Source organism: Mizuhopecten yessoensis, unplaced genomic scaffold (assembly GCF_002113885.1).
Source record: "Mizuhopecten yessoensis strain PY_sf001 unplaced genomic scaffold, ASM211388v2 scaffold6135_1, whole genome shotgun sequence".
NCBI classification, from domain to species: Eukaryota; Metazoa; Mollusca; class Bivalvia; order Pectinida; family Pectinidae; genus Mizuhopecten; species Mizuhopecten yessoensis.
The window spans coordinates 758,810-775,152 of NW_018406397.1; the positions used below are offsets into that span (position 1 = coordinate 758,810).

General features: G+C 36.9%; 1 protein-coding gene across 1 annotated transcript in view; it reads left to right on the forward strand.

Annotated features, from left to right (window-relative positions):
• Positions 1-16,343, forward strand: part of LOC110451606 (dystrophin-like) — a 172,870-nt gene that overhangs the window by 101,263 nt on the left and 55,264 nt on the right. Inside the window, exons 20-22 of the mRNA XM_021499727.1 lie at positions 3,567-3,739; positions 4,208-4,423; positions 10,022-10,135. Of these exons, the coding sequence (XP_021355402.1) occupies positions 3,567-3,739; positions 4,208-4,423; positions 10,022-10,135 (503 nt within the window). The remainder of the gene's footprint in view (positions 1-3,566; positions 3,740-4,207; positions 4,424-10,021; positions 10,136-16,343) is intronic.

Genomic DNA, 16,343 nt, shown 5'->3' on the forward strand with positions numbered 1-16,343 from the left:
GATCCTTAACCAGAAATAGTCCTGTACATTGGATGGATGGATCACGGGTATCCTTAACCAGAAATAGTACTGTACATTGGATGGATCATGAGTATCCTTGACCAGAAATAGTCCTGTACATTGGATGGATCATGAGTATCCTTAACCAGAAATAGTCCTGTACATTTGATGGATCACGGGTATCCTTAACCAGAAATAATCCTGTACATTGGATGGATCACGAGAATCGATCCTTAACCAGAAATAGTCCTGTAAATTGGATGGATCACGAGTATCGATCCTTAACCAGAAATAGTCCTGTACATTTGATGGATCACGGGGATCCTTAACCAGAAATAGTACTGTACATTGCATGGATCACGAGTACCCTTAACCAGAAATAGTCCTGTACATTGGATGGATCATGAGTATCATAGTACTGTACATTGGATGGATCACGGGTATCCTTAACTAGAAATAGTCCTGCCGATTGGATGGATCACGAGTACCCTTAACCAGAAATAGTACTGTACATTTGATGGATCATGGGTATCCTTAACTAGAAATACTCCTGTACATTGGATGGATCACGAGTACCCTTAACCAGAAATAGTACTGGACATTGGATGGATCACGAGTATTGATCCTTAACCAGAAATAGTCCTGTACATTGAATGGATCACGGGTATATATATCCCTAGCTAGAAATAGTCCTGTACATTTGATGGATCACGGGGATCCTTAACCAGAAATAGTCCTGTACATTGAATGGATCACGGGTATATATATCCCTAGCTAGAAATAGTCCTGTACATTGGAGGGATCACGGGTATCCTTAACCAGAAATAGTCCTGTAAATTGGATGGATCACGAGTATCGATCCTTAACCAGAAATAGTCCTGTAAATTGGATGGATCACGAGTATCCTTAACCAGAAATAGTCCTGTACATTGAATGGATCACGGGTATCCTTAACCAGAAATAGAACTGTACCTTGGATGGATCACGGGTACCCTTAACTAGAAATAGTCCTGTACATTGGAGGGATCACGGGTATCCTTAACCAGAAATAGTCCTGTACATTGGATGGATCACGGGTATATATATCCTTAGCTAGAAATAGTCCTGTACATTGGATGGATGGATGACTGTGTTAAACAGTCTAAAATATACTCTATTTCATTAATTCGTTCTACTAATTTGATTTTATATCTTAATGTGTTCAGTTTTATGTGTAATGTTGTGGAAGAATGAGCAGTAATCCCTATTTGTGTCCATGCAGTTTGATTTAATTCATATAAATCCATTATGTTTTAACATCAGCTGTATATAAAATTTCATTTCTTTTCTAATCACTAATTACTGTAAACATACTTATATTAGTGTCATATATTAATTTGGCTAAGTCTAAAACTGCAGTTAGAAATCGCTGTCCTGGAAGTATCTTTTGAGGTCCAATTTTAGTCCATAATTTGACCAAAAAAAACATGTTTTTTCCACCTCTACTATGTATCGGAGTTCCCGGATAATTAATGTTTATGATGCCCATAACATTAAATGCAAATAATAATAAGTTAATAAATTATTTCTGATTTTAATGATATTTTAGAAAATAGGTTAAAATAGATTTCCAGTTGGGATCTACAAAATGTATTTCCTGAGATTGAATCAAAGCTTTATTTCTGACATGTGCATGTTTATATCAGTTGAGGTTGTTGTAATAAAAACAATGACTTTGCCACAGTTACGTATTAGTGAGGCTTGATTTCATTGACCACGAGAATGAGTAGGTTCACAGTTTATTGTTCATAATTATCACCCTGACCCATTTTTGATTTTGTGTGTCCTACATTTTAACCTATATATTGATTTGCTGTGACCTAATTTCATGGCTTGTCCCCCTTGTACTGTGTTTGCAGCAATTGGTGACTGTGAGTAATTGATGTTGTGGTTTTCACTTGTCGGGTTCTGTTCACTGAGGGTGTCTAAGTTTTCTTGAAAGTTTTGCTTTATGAACAAATTTACGCAGGGTATTAATCAATGAATAATTGAATTTGAATATAATTTCTGTGATAAACCAGACATACCTATGTACAGTATCTGTTTGTATTATAAACAGCACACCAGGGAAAATATTACAGATTAAATTTCTGAAATAAGACATAGTGAAACTGACATACAGGACAATACAGTTTTTATATTAAGTGCGGAAATCAAGTTATTAATCTCAAAATCATGTCCCTGACCTTACTCAAATATTAAGTGCCAATGATACATCTAAATAGTCTAGATGAATTTGAAACTTTACAGATGATAGTTATAATGACATTGTTACAAACATCTTGGTGAACAGGATATTGCACAGTCCTCAGATGTTTTAAATGTCTTAATGTTGTAATGTGTTTTATTATTTCTTTGCAGTATTGTATTAAATCATTAATTATTTGTAAGCTGTTGATGTTGTTCTTTTTACATAAAGTGATATCTGAATATTAACATTGGCAATTAAGATGTGAAATACAACTTTTTGTATACTGTTGAATTACATGTAAATATAAATTTTGAAAATTTTCAAATTACATACACTGGGCCAAATGTAGGTAATTTGAATTTGATCAATTTTGGAATTTTTGGTTCAAGATGTTCTTGCGAAGGTTTTGATAAACAAATTAACACTGAATAATAGATGTATATAATTGGTGGGAGTGTAATACATACCCGCTGAACACATTGAACACAAGTGTCTCTGGCTATCTACAGCTGTAGTATGTCTATAAGGGATGGGATATGTTGTACCTGTTACTCAGATCAGAGGCCACTTCCTGGTAAATTTGTATCCAACATTCTTTACCTCTCTGTCAGTATGTTTGTTTCTCCATTGTAAACACTTGTGGGTAATTATGTTTGATATACATGGACACTGGCCAATTTTATCTCTATTCGACAGTAATATTCATAAACAAAATTGGCAGATATTTATTGTTGCATTAAAAAATGTTTATGTATAATGAGCCAGAAATGTCATCTTGTTATTAAAGCAATGCGTAAAAGAGGATCACACATTTAGGAAAAACTAACACCAAAAAATAATTAAAAAAAACTTCACAATCCTACGAATATTTTGTCTGAATTGTGTTTATACATTAATCAATGTTTATTACTCTCGTTTCAGTAAATTATATTGATAAATCAAAAGGATTGGACAACTAGCTGTCCTTTCCTAGCCAGAATTACAACACACATATGAACTATATAGAGAAATAAAGACAGATTGTTTTTTATTACGTTAATTAAACAATCCAATTTTAAACTGCCTATTTTCTTTTCAGTTTTTGTTGCATGGTACTGGATGATATGAGAGGTTTATTATATTGTACTCTTTTATGAGTGTTTGTGATTTTTTTAAAAAAAAGAACTGTGATTCCTACTAATCTACCTACACCTTGCCTACAAACCTATGGTATTCCTACCTTTTTATTCAAAGACAAAAACAGGAAATAAATACTGTTTTAATTGGCCTTTAATTACCTATTCTGGTAATAATGTCCAGGTAACTTAATTTTCCAATGATATATGCCTTTCCCCAGGTAAACGCCAACAGAATCTGTCCGATGCTCTGGAGAAAGCACCACCTAGAACCTACCTGGAGGCGATGGGTGCTCTGCTCAAATGGCTTGGTGATATGGAGTCTGTACTGGACACAGAGAAATTTGTCATCACTAATGTTGAAGTACTTGATGCTCAGCTGCAACAGTTCAGGGTAAGTTATCTCCCCTTGAATACATCTTCTATAGTTATCTTAATTGTCTCCCCTTTATAAGTGTCTGTTATGAAGATGATAAGTTGTTTCCCCTTTGTGAGGCATCTTCTCTTCCTACATATTATCGTCAGCTCATTGTGAAGAATGGTCCTTTCAATTTGTGGTCCTTTAAATTTTTGTTATTTCCCACTTTGTTATGTGAACAATGTTATTTTGAGTTGAAGGGGTTTGCAGCAAACTGTTTGGAAATGTTGTGCAATAATAGTTGGTGCAGATGATCTTGAAAACCCCTAAATGATTCGGCAGTTATAATGCTGAAGCCAAACTTCCCGAACTTATAGAGTTTTCACTGTATAAAGGCTTAAAGCTTTGAAACTTTACAATTACAGTTCTTTGGTTTATGGAAGCATTTCTATAACTAAAATGATGATGCTTTCAAAAAAATATTTCTTCCTTTTTTAATCCCAGTCCCTTCAGACTGACCTACAGGACCACATCAGTAGTCTAGACTACATCAACAAGACTGGTCAAGATCTCCTGGCCAAGGCACCAACTGAGGACAAGGCTCGCAAACTGGACAAGGACCTCCAGGGCCTTAACACACGCTGGAGTCACGTCTCCACAGTGATAGACGAACGCTTGGACAAGCTGGAGCGAGCCATTGGTCAGCTGAAACAGTACCAGGTAAGGATAGGCAAATTTAGAAATTTCAATCTGCAATTGTTGAAATGAGATGTATGATTGTAAAATAAGGGTAGATAAATTTCACTGTCCCTGTAACCTGTCATTCATGTAGAAAAAACAGGAATTTAATCAAACCATTACGATATACTCTTATAAAACAGCTACCTCTTTGCCAGCAAAATTTATGCATTATAAAGTGGTTTGGTAAAAAAGCAGCGAAGATATATTAAAATAAGTGTCAAGGAAAAGAGGACGTTAATATATATGTAAGTGGTAATTAAGTTTGGTGGCATATGAATTGAGAGGTATAACAGTTAATACATTGTCATTTTCACCAGGATATAAACTCTTCAATTCTGTAGTAATAAATTACACATCAGTTTGTCCACACGTCCGGCTGCACTTCGATTAACATCTTGTCTGGCCCCCATGCATTGATTATTTAGTCTGTCCTGACATCTGTTAGTCATATCTATATATGTGAGTTGTGTAAAACTGTCAGGTCACTAACCCAAAGGTCAAGGTCATAGCAAGGGTGAAAGGTCAAAAACTTCATTTTGATATTGCTTTAAATTTCCTAGGGTGTATGTATGTATTATGACTTGACAGTGTATTGCAAAACACTCTCAGGGCAATACCCCAAAGGTCAAGGTCATAGAAAGGGGTCAGTTGTGACTATCCATGTACTGGCATGAGTCAACAACATTCACTTTTTAAATGGAGCTTTTTCTTTCAAGTTTTTTTTTTGGGGGGGGGGGGGGGGGGGTAAATAAAAGTTGTGACACAATTAGCTGAAACAGTCAGACATCTAAAACTGTTTGCAAAATGTCTGTACTTGGACACCGTACAGGGTATATTATTACACGAAAGCTGTTTGAATCTGCTTCATTGATATATATATATGGTATTTCTAGAAAGGATTTTCATTCAGGTATGGAGTTGATTTCACATCAGTGTTAGACATTATACTTCTTCCATATCACACTGTTAAAGAACTTTAAAAAACAACCCATCATGTTTCTTCTTTGTGCTTGATTTTGTCAAATACAGTATATTTCTGCCTTCGAAGAATCTCTTAAGAATTTAAGAGTTATCAACCCTGAGTTCCATGTAACTGAAGTAGATAACAGCAATAGCGTATAAACATGATAATCTGTATTGTCATTGTTCTCTATTACTATAATAAAGTAGTATTGCCCTTTTAGCAAGGAAACAGGAGGATTTTCTTGCCTTTTTGGATAAGCATGTTTCCAAACGATACTAATATGATCCCTGTCTTTGTATTTGTTCTTATCTGTGTAAGTGATTACATCCAACTCACTAGTTCTCTAGTCCTGTATCAAAACAACGATTCCCAAGTTAAATTTTAAACCTCCCGCCCTATTAGGAAGAGTTGTCAGTTACCAGTAATTGATAAGATCTTGTTATCATTTCAATCATTTAGAATGCGCTGATGACCATTTCTGATTTTGAACTTGTATCCTGTTGTGATTTCTCGCTGATTGATCAGTAGTATTTGAACGTGTATTCCTTCACTGAGGTCTAGACAGGAGCTGACGTTTCAGGTCGATAAGTACTCGATCTTTGTCTGTAAATGGCGATCATTTGGTGAGCATCGAATGCTGGCCGTGGTCCGGAAGACACTGTTTATAGCATCGATTGAACAAAAGTTGATGCTTACATCTCTTTTTGAAATATTGATGTTTCCTCCTGCCCTCACTTGTTTACTCAGTTACTAAATATAGGTGACAATGCCAACGTTTGAGCGTGAAATGTTGATTTAAGCCGGCAGTGGAAAAACGTCAATAGATGTTTGATTGAAAAGGACAACAGTGTTAATTGATGGGCTTTTCCACCGTGGTAATTTAATTGTGCAACTCAATTTGGTCCAGAATATATAGACAGCTCTTATACACAGGATCTGAAGTGTGATGTCAGCAGTATATATATATACTCCAGGGGAGACTGGTTTTATTAGCGTCAGAGGACTTCTTAAGGAGGCTGTAACACTGGCGACAGGGCTATCATCTATGTATTGGGGAGATTGGTTCCGTTTATAGGCCCCGACAGCAGTATCGTCTATGTATTGGGGAGAATGGTTCCGTTTATAGGCCCCCGACAGCAGTAGCGTCTATGTATTGGGGAGAATGGTTCTGTTTATAGGCCCCGACAGCAGTATCGTCTATGTATTGGGGAGAATGGTTCCATTTATAGGCCCCGACAGCAGTATCGTCAATGTATTGGGGAGAATGGTTCCATTTATAGGCCCCTTGGATGGGATGTTTGACAGGAATAGAAGTCAATAAAAACTGTTGAGGATGTCTGCGGTGATTTATAACAAGGAGCTTTGATATTGTATTAATTACAGACAATTTGACTGACTGGAAGATTTTTTTCACTTGATCTGTGAAATGTGGTCACTGAAACATGTTATAGGCTATAGTATTAGGAATATATATACACTCTCACGCGACAACAGAAATGTGAACTATGATCTGAATATAGTGGCAGGCATGCCTGGTTTCAGAATTAACTAAGTTAAATGACCGTTTGATGAGATTATAGCTGATAAAAGAATGTTCAGCTTTGGAGTTTCTCGTGTATTTGTAATATTGTTGTGAAGATTTGAGACCGTAAGTGACATTACCATGTGAAGTAGAAGTAAATAATAACAACAGTGGGTGTCTGTAGAATACACTGTACACACAGACTTATACATATAATGACATCAGGGTAGACTGGCTGTAGAGTGTAAGTACTGGCCAGCGGGTACTCTTGACCATTCTAAAGTGTCTGTACTGTTTGTCCCACTGACCAGTTAAGTAGCTTTTCAATAGTGTTTTATTTATACACATGTCTGTATGGAACATATCGGCCCTGTACAGGTAAATTCTAGCGACTGTTCAGGGAAACGAGGCATGGAGAACAGCTACCTGTTGGGAGGAATATAAAAGTCACATTTACAACTCCGTGTCATCAGTGGGAATAACGACCCATTCACGATTATTTATGAATGAAGTGTGGGCCTGCTGAGGTTTACCATGTGTATGCATCACTTTCTGTCTGGTGTAGACCGAGCCAGAAAACTGTGTATGGAGTAACGGGACACAACACTCTGATATATATATGGGCAGTGATGCAATTGTGGTTATACTGTCCGGTGGTTCAGTTTTGGAGATTCTTTACACATGAAGAGCTCATTTTGTAGCCAGTTACAAGTACTTTGGAAGTGATCACCTTATAAGATCTGGAAATTGTTCCCTATCAGTATTATACAGGGATAATCTGTCATATTAAACTTCGGTCAGGATCTATAACTGATGCTGTCTAACAAGATGGCTACCACTGTCGGTAAGTTGATAAGAGTTTGATAACGATGTGTATGGTCATGTTGTGGAAACAAAAACTGCACATTTTCAGCAAATGGATATCTTTTCTAATGTATAGAGATGTTGATCCCAGTCTAGCCCATACATGCTGTATTAAAGGATTAGACAGTGCCTTTTAATGGGGTCAGATTTGGTATTTAATGTACCATTTTTATTCTATTCAAATCTCCTTTTATAATAAACAATTATCAAACAAGTTTTTAGCTCACCTGGCACGAAGTGCCAAGTGAGCTTATGCCTTGGTGCGGCGTCCGTCATCCGTCCGTCGTCCATTCGTCGTCCGGCGTCAATATTTTACTTTAAACGACTTCTTCTTAATAATCGAAAGGCCTAGGGTGATGATATTTGGCCAGAAGCAAACTGGGATGAAGGGCTACCAAGTATGTTCAAATAAATGACCTTCATCTATTTTCAAGGTCACAGGGGTCAAATATGTTAAAAACTTTAAACAACTTCTTCTGAATAACCAAAATTCCCAGGGTGATGATATTTGGCCAGTAGCATGCTGGAATGAAGGGCTACCAAGTTTGTTCAAATAAATGACCTTCACCCATTTTCAAGGTCACAGGGGTCAATTGTCTTAAACAATCTTTAAACAACTTCTTCTGAATAACTTAGAGGCCTAGGATGATGCTATTTAGGCAGTAGCATGCTGTAATAGAGGGCTACCAAGTTTGTTCAAATAAATGACCTTCACCTATATTCAAGGTCACAGGGGTCAAATTGTTTAAAACCTTTAAAAAACTTCTTCTGAATAACCAAGAAACCTAGGATAATGATATTTGGACAGTAACATGCTGGGATAAAGGGCTACCAACTGTGTTCAAACAAATGACCTTTACTTATATTCAAGGTCACAGGGGTCAAATATGTTTAAAACCTTTAAACAACTTCTTCTCAATAACTAAGAGGCCTAGGATGATGCTATTTGACCAGTACGTAGCATGCTGTAATAGAGGGCTACAGAGTTTGTTCAAATGAATGACCTTGACTTATAGTCAAGGTCACAGGGGTCAAATATGTTTAAAACCTTTAAACAACTTCTTTTTAATAACCAAAAAGCCTAGGATAATGATATTTGGCCAGTAACATGCTGGGATGAAGGGCTACCAAGTTTGTTCAAATAAATGACCTTCACCCATTTTCAAGGCCATATGGGTCAAATGGGTCAAATATGTTTAAAACCTTTATACAGCTTCTCCTGAATACCCAAGAGGCTAGAACAACGATATTTGACCAGTATGATGCTCAGATGAAGGGCTACCAAGTTTGTTCAAACAAATGACCTTCACCTATTTTCAAGGTCACAGGGGTCAAATATGTATAAAACCTTTAAATAACTTCTCCTGAATATCCATGAGGCATAGGCTAATGACATTTGGCCAGTAACATGCTGGGATGAAGGGCCACCAAGTTTATTCAAATGAATTACCTTCATCTATTTTCAAGGTCACAGGGGTCAAATATGTTTAAAAAAACTTTAAACAACTTCTCAATAACCAAAAGGCCTTGGATGATGATATTTGGCCATTTACATGCTGGGTTGAAGGGCTACCAAGTTTGTTCAAATGCATGACCTTTGTTCATATTCAAGGTCACATGGATTAAATATGTTTAAATCTTTAAATGACTTGTTCTGAATATTCAAAAGGTCCAGGGTAATGATATTTAGCCAGAAATATGCCGGAACAAAAGGCTATAAACTTTCAAGGTCGCAGGCGTCATAAGTTTAAATCATTTAATAGATTCAAATGGATCGAACACAGATATTTTGCCTGTAGCTGTATATTAGTCCACTTTTAAGATTACAATTGTGAGATTAATACCAGGTGAGCGATTCAGGCCCATTGGGCCTCTTGTTTCAACTTATATTAATAACTTTTGTTGGCCAAGATGGAAACAAGCAGGGGTCTTATGATGCGAGAGGAAACCAGAATATCCAGAAAAAAACAATGTGGTTGGGCAGATGACCTTATACATTGACCTCATACATTAATGCTGTTTGATGAAAAGCAAATTCTCCCCCACCCACATGGTGCATTAGTTCCATGGCTTTTGTTCAAGGTCTAGATTTTGTTCCTATTTTAGGGGGAAGTAGTAATGCTACGCAACACCCCCTTTTTAAAAAAATATTAAAGTCACTGTACTCAAGATAGAATGAATATGGCAGATATTTGATATGATATTTGACTTCGTGTTTGTGTTGTAGAACCAGAAAGTGGGTCTCAACAGATGGATGGAGGAGATGGAAGTGTTCCTTCATGCTGAGGACCCCGCCACTGGTGAAATCCCTATGCTGTTAGCTCAGATGAACGAAAGCAACGTAAGTTTTCTTTGACTTTCACTGATGGACATCATTGTGACATTTCACATTCATAAAGGCAAAGAATTGTCCTTGCTTCACTTTAAAAGTCCACATGGGTAAAATATTTTGAATTAAAATTTACAAACTCCGGCCTTCTTAAGATCCATAATGCCTAGTTGAATTATACTTGGCCCTAGTTTGCTGGAAAGAAAATTTTGAAAATTTTGAAAAAATAAATTAAGTCTACTTTGACCCTCTTTTAAGTTGACAGGGATCATGCAGATTTGTTAAAATTTTCAAATGTCTTCTAAAGAACTAGAAGGACTATAGTAATAAAATATGGCCTTTACCTTGCTAAAAATGACTGTAAAGTTTGTTCAAATAAATAAATGTGCCCATCCTTCAAGGAAACAAGGGCCAGGTGTCTAAGAAACAACTTCTTTTAAAGACTTATAATTAAGGCACAAAGTGAAAATATGTAGCTACTAGCTTGCTGGGTAGCAGGCTGTCAAGTTTGTCCCAATACATGATGTTGATTCACCTCCAATATCACAAGAGTAAAACATGTTAAAATCTTCATCACTTCTTTAAAGGTTCATTAGGTCTAGTATAATGATATTTGACCTGTTGATTACTGGATTGAAGAGCTGTCAAGTTTGTTTAAAGTTCCCCGTACCAGTGCAAGAAACTGTACCTAAGTATTGGAAACTGAATTAATCAATTCTAAAAAGAAAACCATACCTTGCATGACTATTATGCAAAATTATAAAGATGAAATCAACTAGATATAATCAACAACTGTGTTCTGAGTGGAGTTCGGGCCGGACAAGGATTTAAACCCCATACTTCAGACTGTTATACTATCGTTCTAACCAATTGAGCTAGCTGGTCAACAGATGTTTCCTGGCCCAATGTTAAGTGTGCTACAGTTATGTCCAAATGGAAGTTCAAAGGGAGGTAACTGTATATAGGAAACACCACAGTCCAGTGGGACAAAGGGAGGGTACTGTATGTAAGAAACACCTCAGTCCAGTGGAACAAAGGGAGGGTACTGTAAATAGGAAACACCACAGTGCAGTGGGACAAAGGGAGGGCACTGTATATAGGAAACACCACAGTTCAGTGGGACAAAGGGAGGGTACTGTATATAGGAAACACCACAGTTCAGTGGGACAAAGGGAGGGTACTGTATATAGGAAACACCACAGTTCAGTGGGACAAAGGGAGGGTACTGTATATAGGAAACACCACAGTTCAGTGGGACAAAGGGAGGGTACTGTATATAGGAAACACCACAGTTCAGTGGGACAAAGGGAGGGTACTGTATATAGGAAACACCACAGTTCAGTGGGACAAAGGGAGGGTACTGTATATAGGAAACACCACAGTTCAGTGGGACAAAGGGAGGGTACTGTATATAGGAAACACCACAGTTCAGTGGGACAAAGGGAGGGTACTGTATATAGGAAACACCACAGTTCAGTGGGACAAAGGGAGGGTACTGTATATAGGAAACACCACAGTTCAGTGGGACAAAGGGAGGGTACTGTATATAGGAAACACCACAGTTCAGTGGGACAAAGGGAGGGTACTGTATATAGGAAACACCACAGTTCAGTGGGACAAAGGGAGGGTACTGTATATAGGAAACACCACAGTTCAGTGGGACAAAGGGAGGGTACTGTATATAGGAAACACCACAGTTCAGTGGGACAAAGGGAGGGTACTGTATATAGGAAACACCACAGTTCAGTGGGACAAAGGGAGGGTACTGTATATAGGAAACACCACAGTTCAGTGGGACAAAGGGAGGGTACTGTATATAGGAAACACCACAGTTCAGTGGGACAAAGGGAGGGTACTGTATATAGGAAACACCACAGTTCAGTGGGACAAAGGGAGGGTACTGTATATAGGAAACACCACAGTTCAGTGGGACAAAGGGAGGGTACTGTATATAGGAAACACCACAGTTCAGTGGGACAAAGGGAGGGTACTGTATATAGGAAACACCACAGTTCAGTGGGACAAAGGGAGGGTACTGTATATAGGAAACACCACAGTTCAGTGGGACAAAGGGAGGGTACTGTATATAGGAAACACCACAGTTCAGTGGGACAAAGGGAGGGTACTGTATATAGGAAACACCACAGTTCAGTGGGACAAAGGGAGGGTACTGTATATAGGAAACACCACAGTTCAGTGGGACAAAGGGAGGGTACTGTATATAGGAAACACCACAGTTCAGTGGGACAAAGGGAGGGTACTGTATATAGGAAACACCACAGTTCAGTGGGACAAAGGGAGGGTACTGTATATAGGAAACACCACAGTTCAGTGGGACAAAGGGAAGGTACTGTATATAGGAAACACCACAGTTCAGTGGGACAAAGGGAGGGTACTGTATATAGGAAACACCACAGTTCAGTGGGACAAAGGGAGGGTACTGTATATAGGAAACACCACAGTCCAGTGGGACAAAGGGAGGGTACTGTATATAGGAAACACCACAGTCCAGTGGGACAAAGGGAGGGTATTGTATATAGGAAACACCACAGTTCAGTGGGACAAAGGGAGGGTACTATATATAGGAAACACCACAGTCCAGTGGGACAAAGGGAGGGTACTGTATATAGGAAACACCACAGTGTATTGGAATAAGGATTCTTAAATAAATGATATTATCCCACTTTTTAGGTGACATGAGTAAAATAAATCAAAATATTTAAACAAATACTTGTTGAGTGACTGATACTTGACCTGTAGTGTTTGCAGTTTATTAAATAAATTTGACCTTGACCTGCTTTGAAGGTCAAATGCTAATACTTGCAATAATAACAGGTGAGTAATACAGGCCTGTTGAGACTCTTGTCCATTGAAATTTCTTCTTTTTCTGTGAAGTTTTGGCTTAACTCTTTTTTTTCTGAATTGTCTGTGCTTCTTGTAAATTTATGGTAAAATGCAGTGTCAACCCGCAAATAATTTCCTAAAAGGAAATTGCGAAAATTATACAACCACGAAATCAAAACAGTTTTACAGTAAACATTATCTCATTATCCTGTTTTATGTTAAGTATTCCAACTTTCAAATTTGATATTTACAAATTGAAATTGAAGTTACATATTTAATTTGACCTTTGAATCATTTAAAAGTTGACCTTTTATATTTGTCCTGATTTGTCTGGGACAATTATCAGCAGTTAGGAGTGTAAATACTGCTAACTTTTACACCACCTGTATGCTGCGAAAATTTCTAGGAAAATGTGTTGACTCAGAATTTCACAGAGCATGTGTTTAGGGGCCATTATTAGCATTACAAATACCAATAGTGTAAATGGAAGTTAAATTCTTCACCTGTTAAAACATTCAGGACAAAAACTCAATGACAGGTAAGTGGTATCGTAGAGATTAGTAAATCATACAACATGGAGCGGATATACACAGGTAAGTTACACCTGGAAATTATGTAGCATCACCTGTGGGGATGACTGGTTTACAGGTGTGTGGTCATTTTGTCATAGATGGTTAATAGTTACTTAATATATCTGTATGTCAAAAACACCTGTATGAGTTTATTTAGATATAGGCGTGATGTAACGGGTATTAAGGAACGCTTGTTTGGTTACGTGGGATCGTTAACCTACACATTTAGACATGATGTAACAATTAAGGAAGATACAGAATTTAGTATCTGAATTTTTTAAGTTATATGCTTCCTTTCATATTATACCTGTGATTTGTATTAGCAGTAACTTAGATTAAAGACACTTAATATGGTATTGTTTAATTATTCAGCTTTGTCAGTTTTACCCAGGCTTCGTGAAAGCATTTCCTCTTCTGTAACTAAGTATTGGAATTTGTTTTATCTAGCATGACTATGACTTAGATCAATCATTTCTGAAAAGAAAACAATACCTTGCAGGACTTTTATGTGAAATAATAAAAATGAAATAAACAAACTAATATCAACAACAGTGTTCGGAGTGTAAAAACAGCAGGGCTAGACCGGGATGTGAACTCCATACTTCAGAATGTAATACCATTGAGCTATCTGGTCAACGGACCTATCCTGGCCCATCAGTGCTACAGTGAGTTATATCCAAACGGAAGATGAGGGTTGGTTTCTGTTTATAGGAAAAAAGACAGTACGTGAGACAGCTGGGATTTATAAAAGGCGTTCACAGTATTGTTGTTTGGTGTAGAATTCTTTTGAAAAAGGGATCGGTAAGGTATCATGGTTATTTTTGTGTATAAAATAAAGTTTTGATGCTATTAGCTAGAATAAAAAAAGCTCACCAAATATAATATAGGTTTGATATGTTACCATTGATAAGCCCATGTTCACTAATAAGCCCACCTTATGTTAAACAGCTATGTACTGTAAATGACATTATATCTAGAAATCAATTTGAACCTTTCATGCATTGATTTGACCTACTTTACTTTGGTCAAAGTCCTCTTGGTTTGAGGTATTTTGATATATTCATTTTGACATAACTGAAGTAATTTAGGGGGTGAAAGCAAAATTTATTGAAAATTAATAGCCATGTTACATGCACTACAGTACAGAAGACCTTTGATAAGAAATGAATACAAAGTGAAATGTGTAATGTACACAGATAAGTTGTACATGTTTCAGTAACACCTGTCGAATAACACATATCTTACAAATGACACTGCAGTCACAGCATTGTCAACTTAGCTATCTCTCTACATGTAGCAAATAGAAATATTATCATTATCAAGCTAACAAGACTTATTTCTACGAATTATTAGAATATGAATCGTATCACTTTCAAGATAACTCATTCACCCCTGAAATTTCATAATGAACTATTCCAACCTTTGAATTGGAAGAGTTCAAATGTGTCTTCAGTAGTGAATGAGATAACCAAATTTCTTATCTTTATAAGTCATAAATTGAACTTTTCAAAAGATGTGAAAAAAATAAGTACGTGACAAGATGGCTTAAAATCTGAAGCTGCTACTGCATTTTGTTTCTAGTAAATCCATTTAGAATTCTGAACATGCCTTGAAGCGTTGAATTTTAGTGCTTTGTAAAAATTTAGGGTGTGTTAACATTAATCTCCTGATCATCATGCTTTAAATAACCGACTTACACTTCCTACCACTTAGGTACTGTATGTAAACATAGGGAAACCAATGTTAAGGAGCTCTGCTGCCACCCATAATGCAATCAAGATATCTTATTAAAACTTCCTGATTTTTTTTTTTTTTAAAACAAAATTGTTATCAACAAAAAAATTAGATAAGATATCAATTGAATTCAAGAGAAAAAAAACTCGAAATTTTGAATGGTTAGTGGGTTGCTTTACTACTGATTTTTTGCTTTATGTTAATAAATGTTAACATGTGGATAAAGGTAAACAATTACATTCATTCTCCACCAGGAGTGTCTGATAGGCTACACTGCATCGGCCGCCACCAGAGGGCATTGCTAGTCTACCTCAAGTTCATAAGTACGCCTCATCTGTCTCTAGCATGTTCTCTCAATTAAAACTTTTCTGTTTTTCTTTCCAATTATTTTCTTCATCTGAGTCATGTTGTCAGTTTATAATGGATGACTGGCGTGATCGGGAGAGTTTTGTCGGAGGTGATTTGTTGTTTGTTCAGAATGAAATCGGTGAGGGTAAGTTGATAGTTATACAACATAGCTTTGGCAGTGTTTCCCCCCGTTTCCTCTACTTTTATATCCCTGCACCATTTACATTAGAAAAAATGGTATAGTTTAGATCTGTCTGGAAAGAAAATAATTTATTAGGGAATTTACTTAGAAGCTGATTAGCTACCGATTTGGCTTCTACTTGTGTGTGAGTTTGAGTTTGTTGCTCTTCAATCCCCACTCCCTCTAGTAAGAAAAAAAGTTATAGATAAAAAAAGTTTACAGTAGAATTATAGTGTAAAATAATTAAATGATGAAGCTGTTTACTTGGCATCCAACCATTGAAGATTTGGGCAGCAGAAGTAAATCGATATTGCACCCTCCTATATAAATAATCTCCCCATCGAGAATTAACACACAGGAAGTTATTATATAGTGTGTGATGGAGAGATAGGTAGGAAGAAGGAGAGAGATGACTTATTACTCACGTAGGTGTCTATATACCTATAGTGTGATATACATAATTAGGTCACCTGAGCTTTGCTCAAGTGACCTATTCCAATCGCTTTTCGTCCGTCGTCGTCCGTCGTCCGTCGTCCGTCGT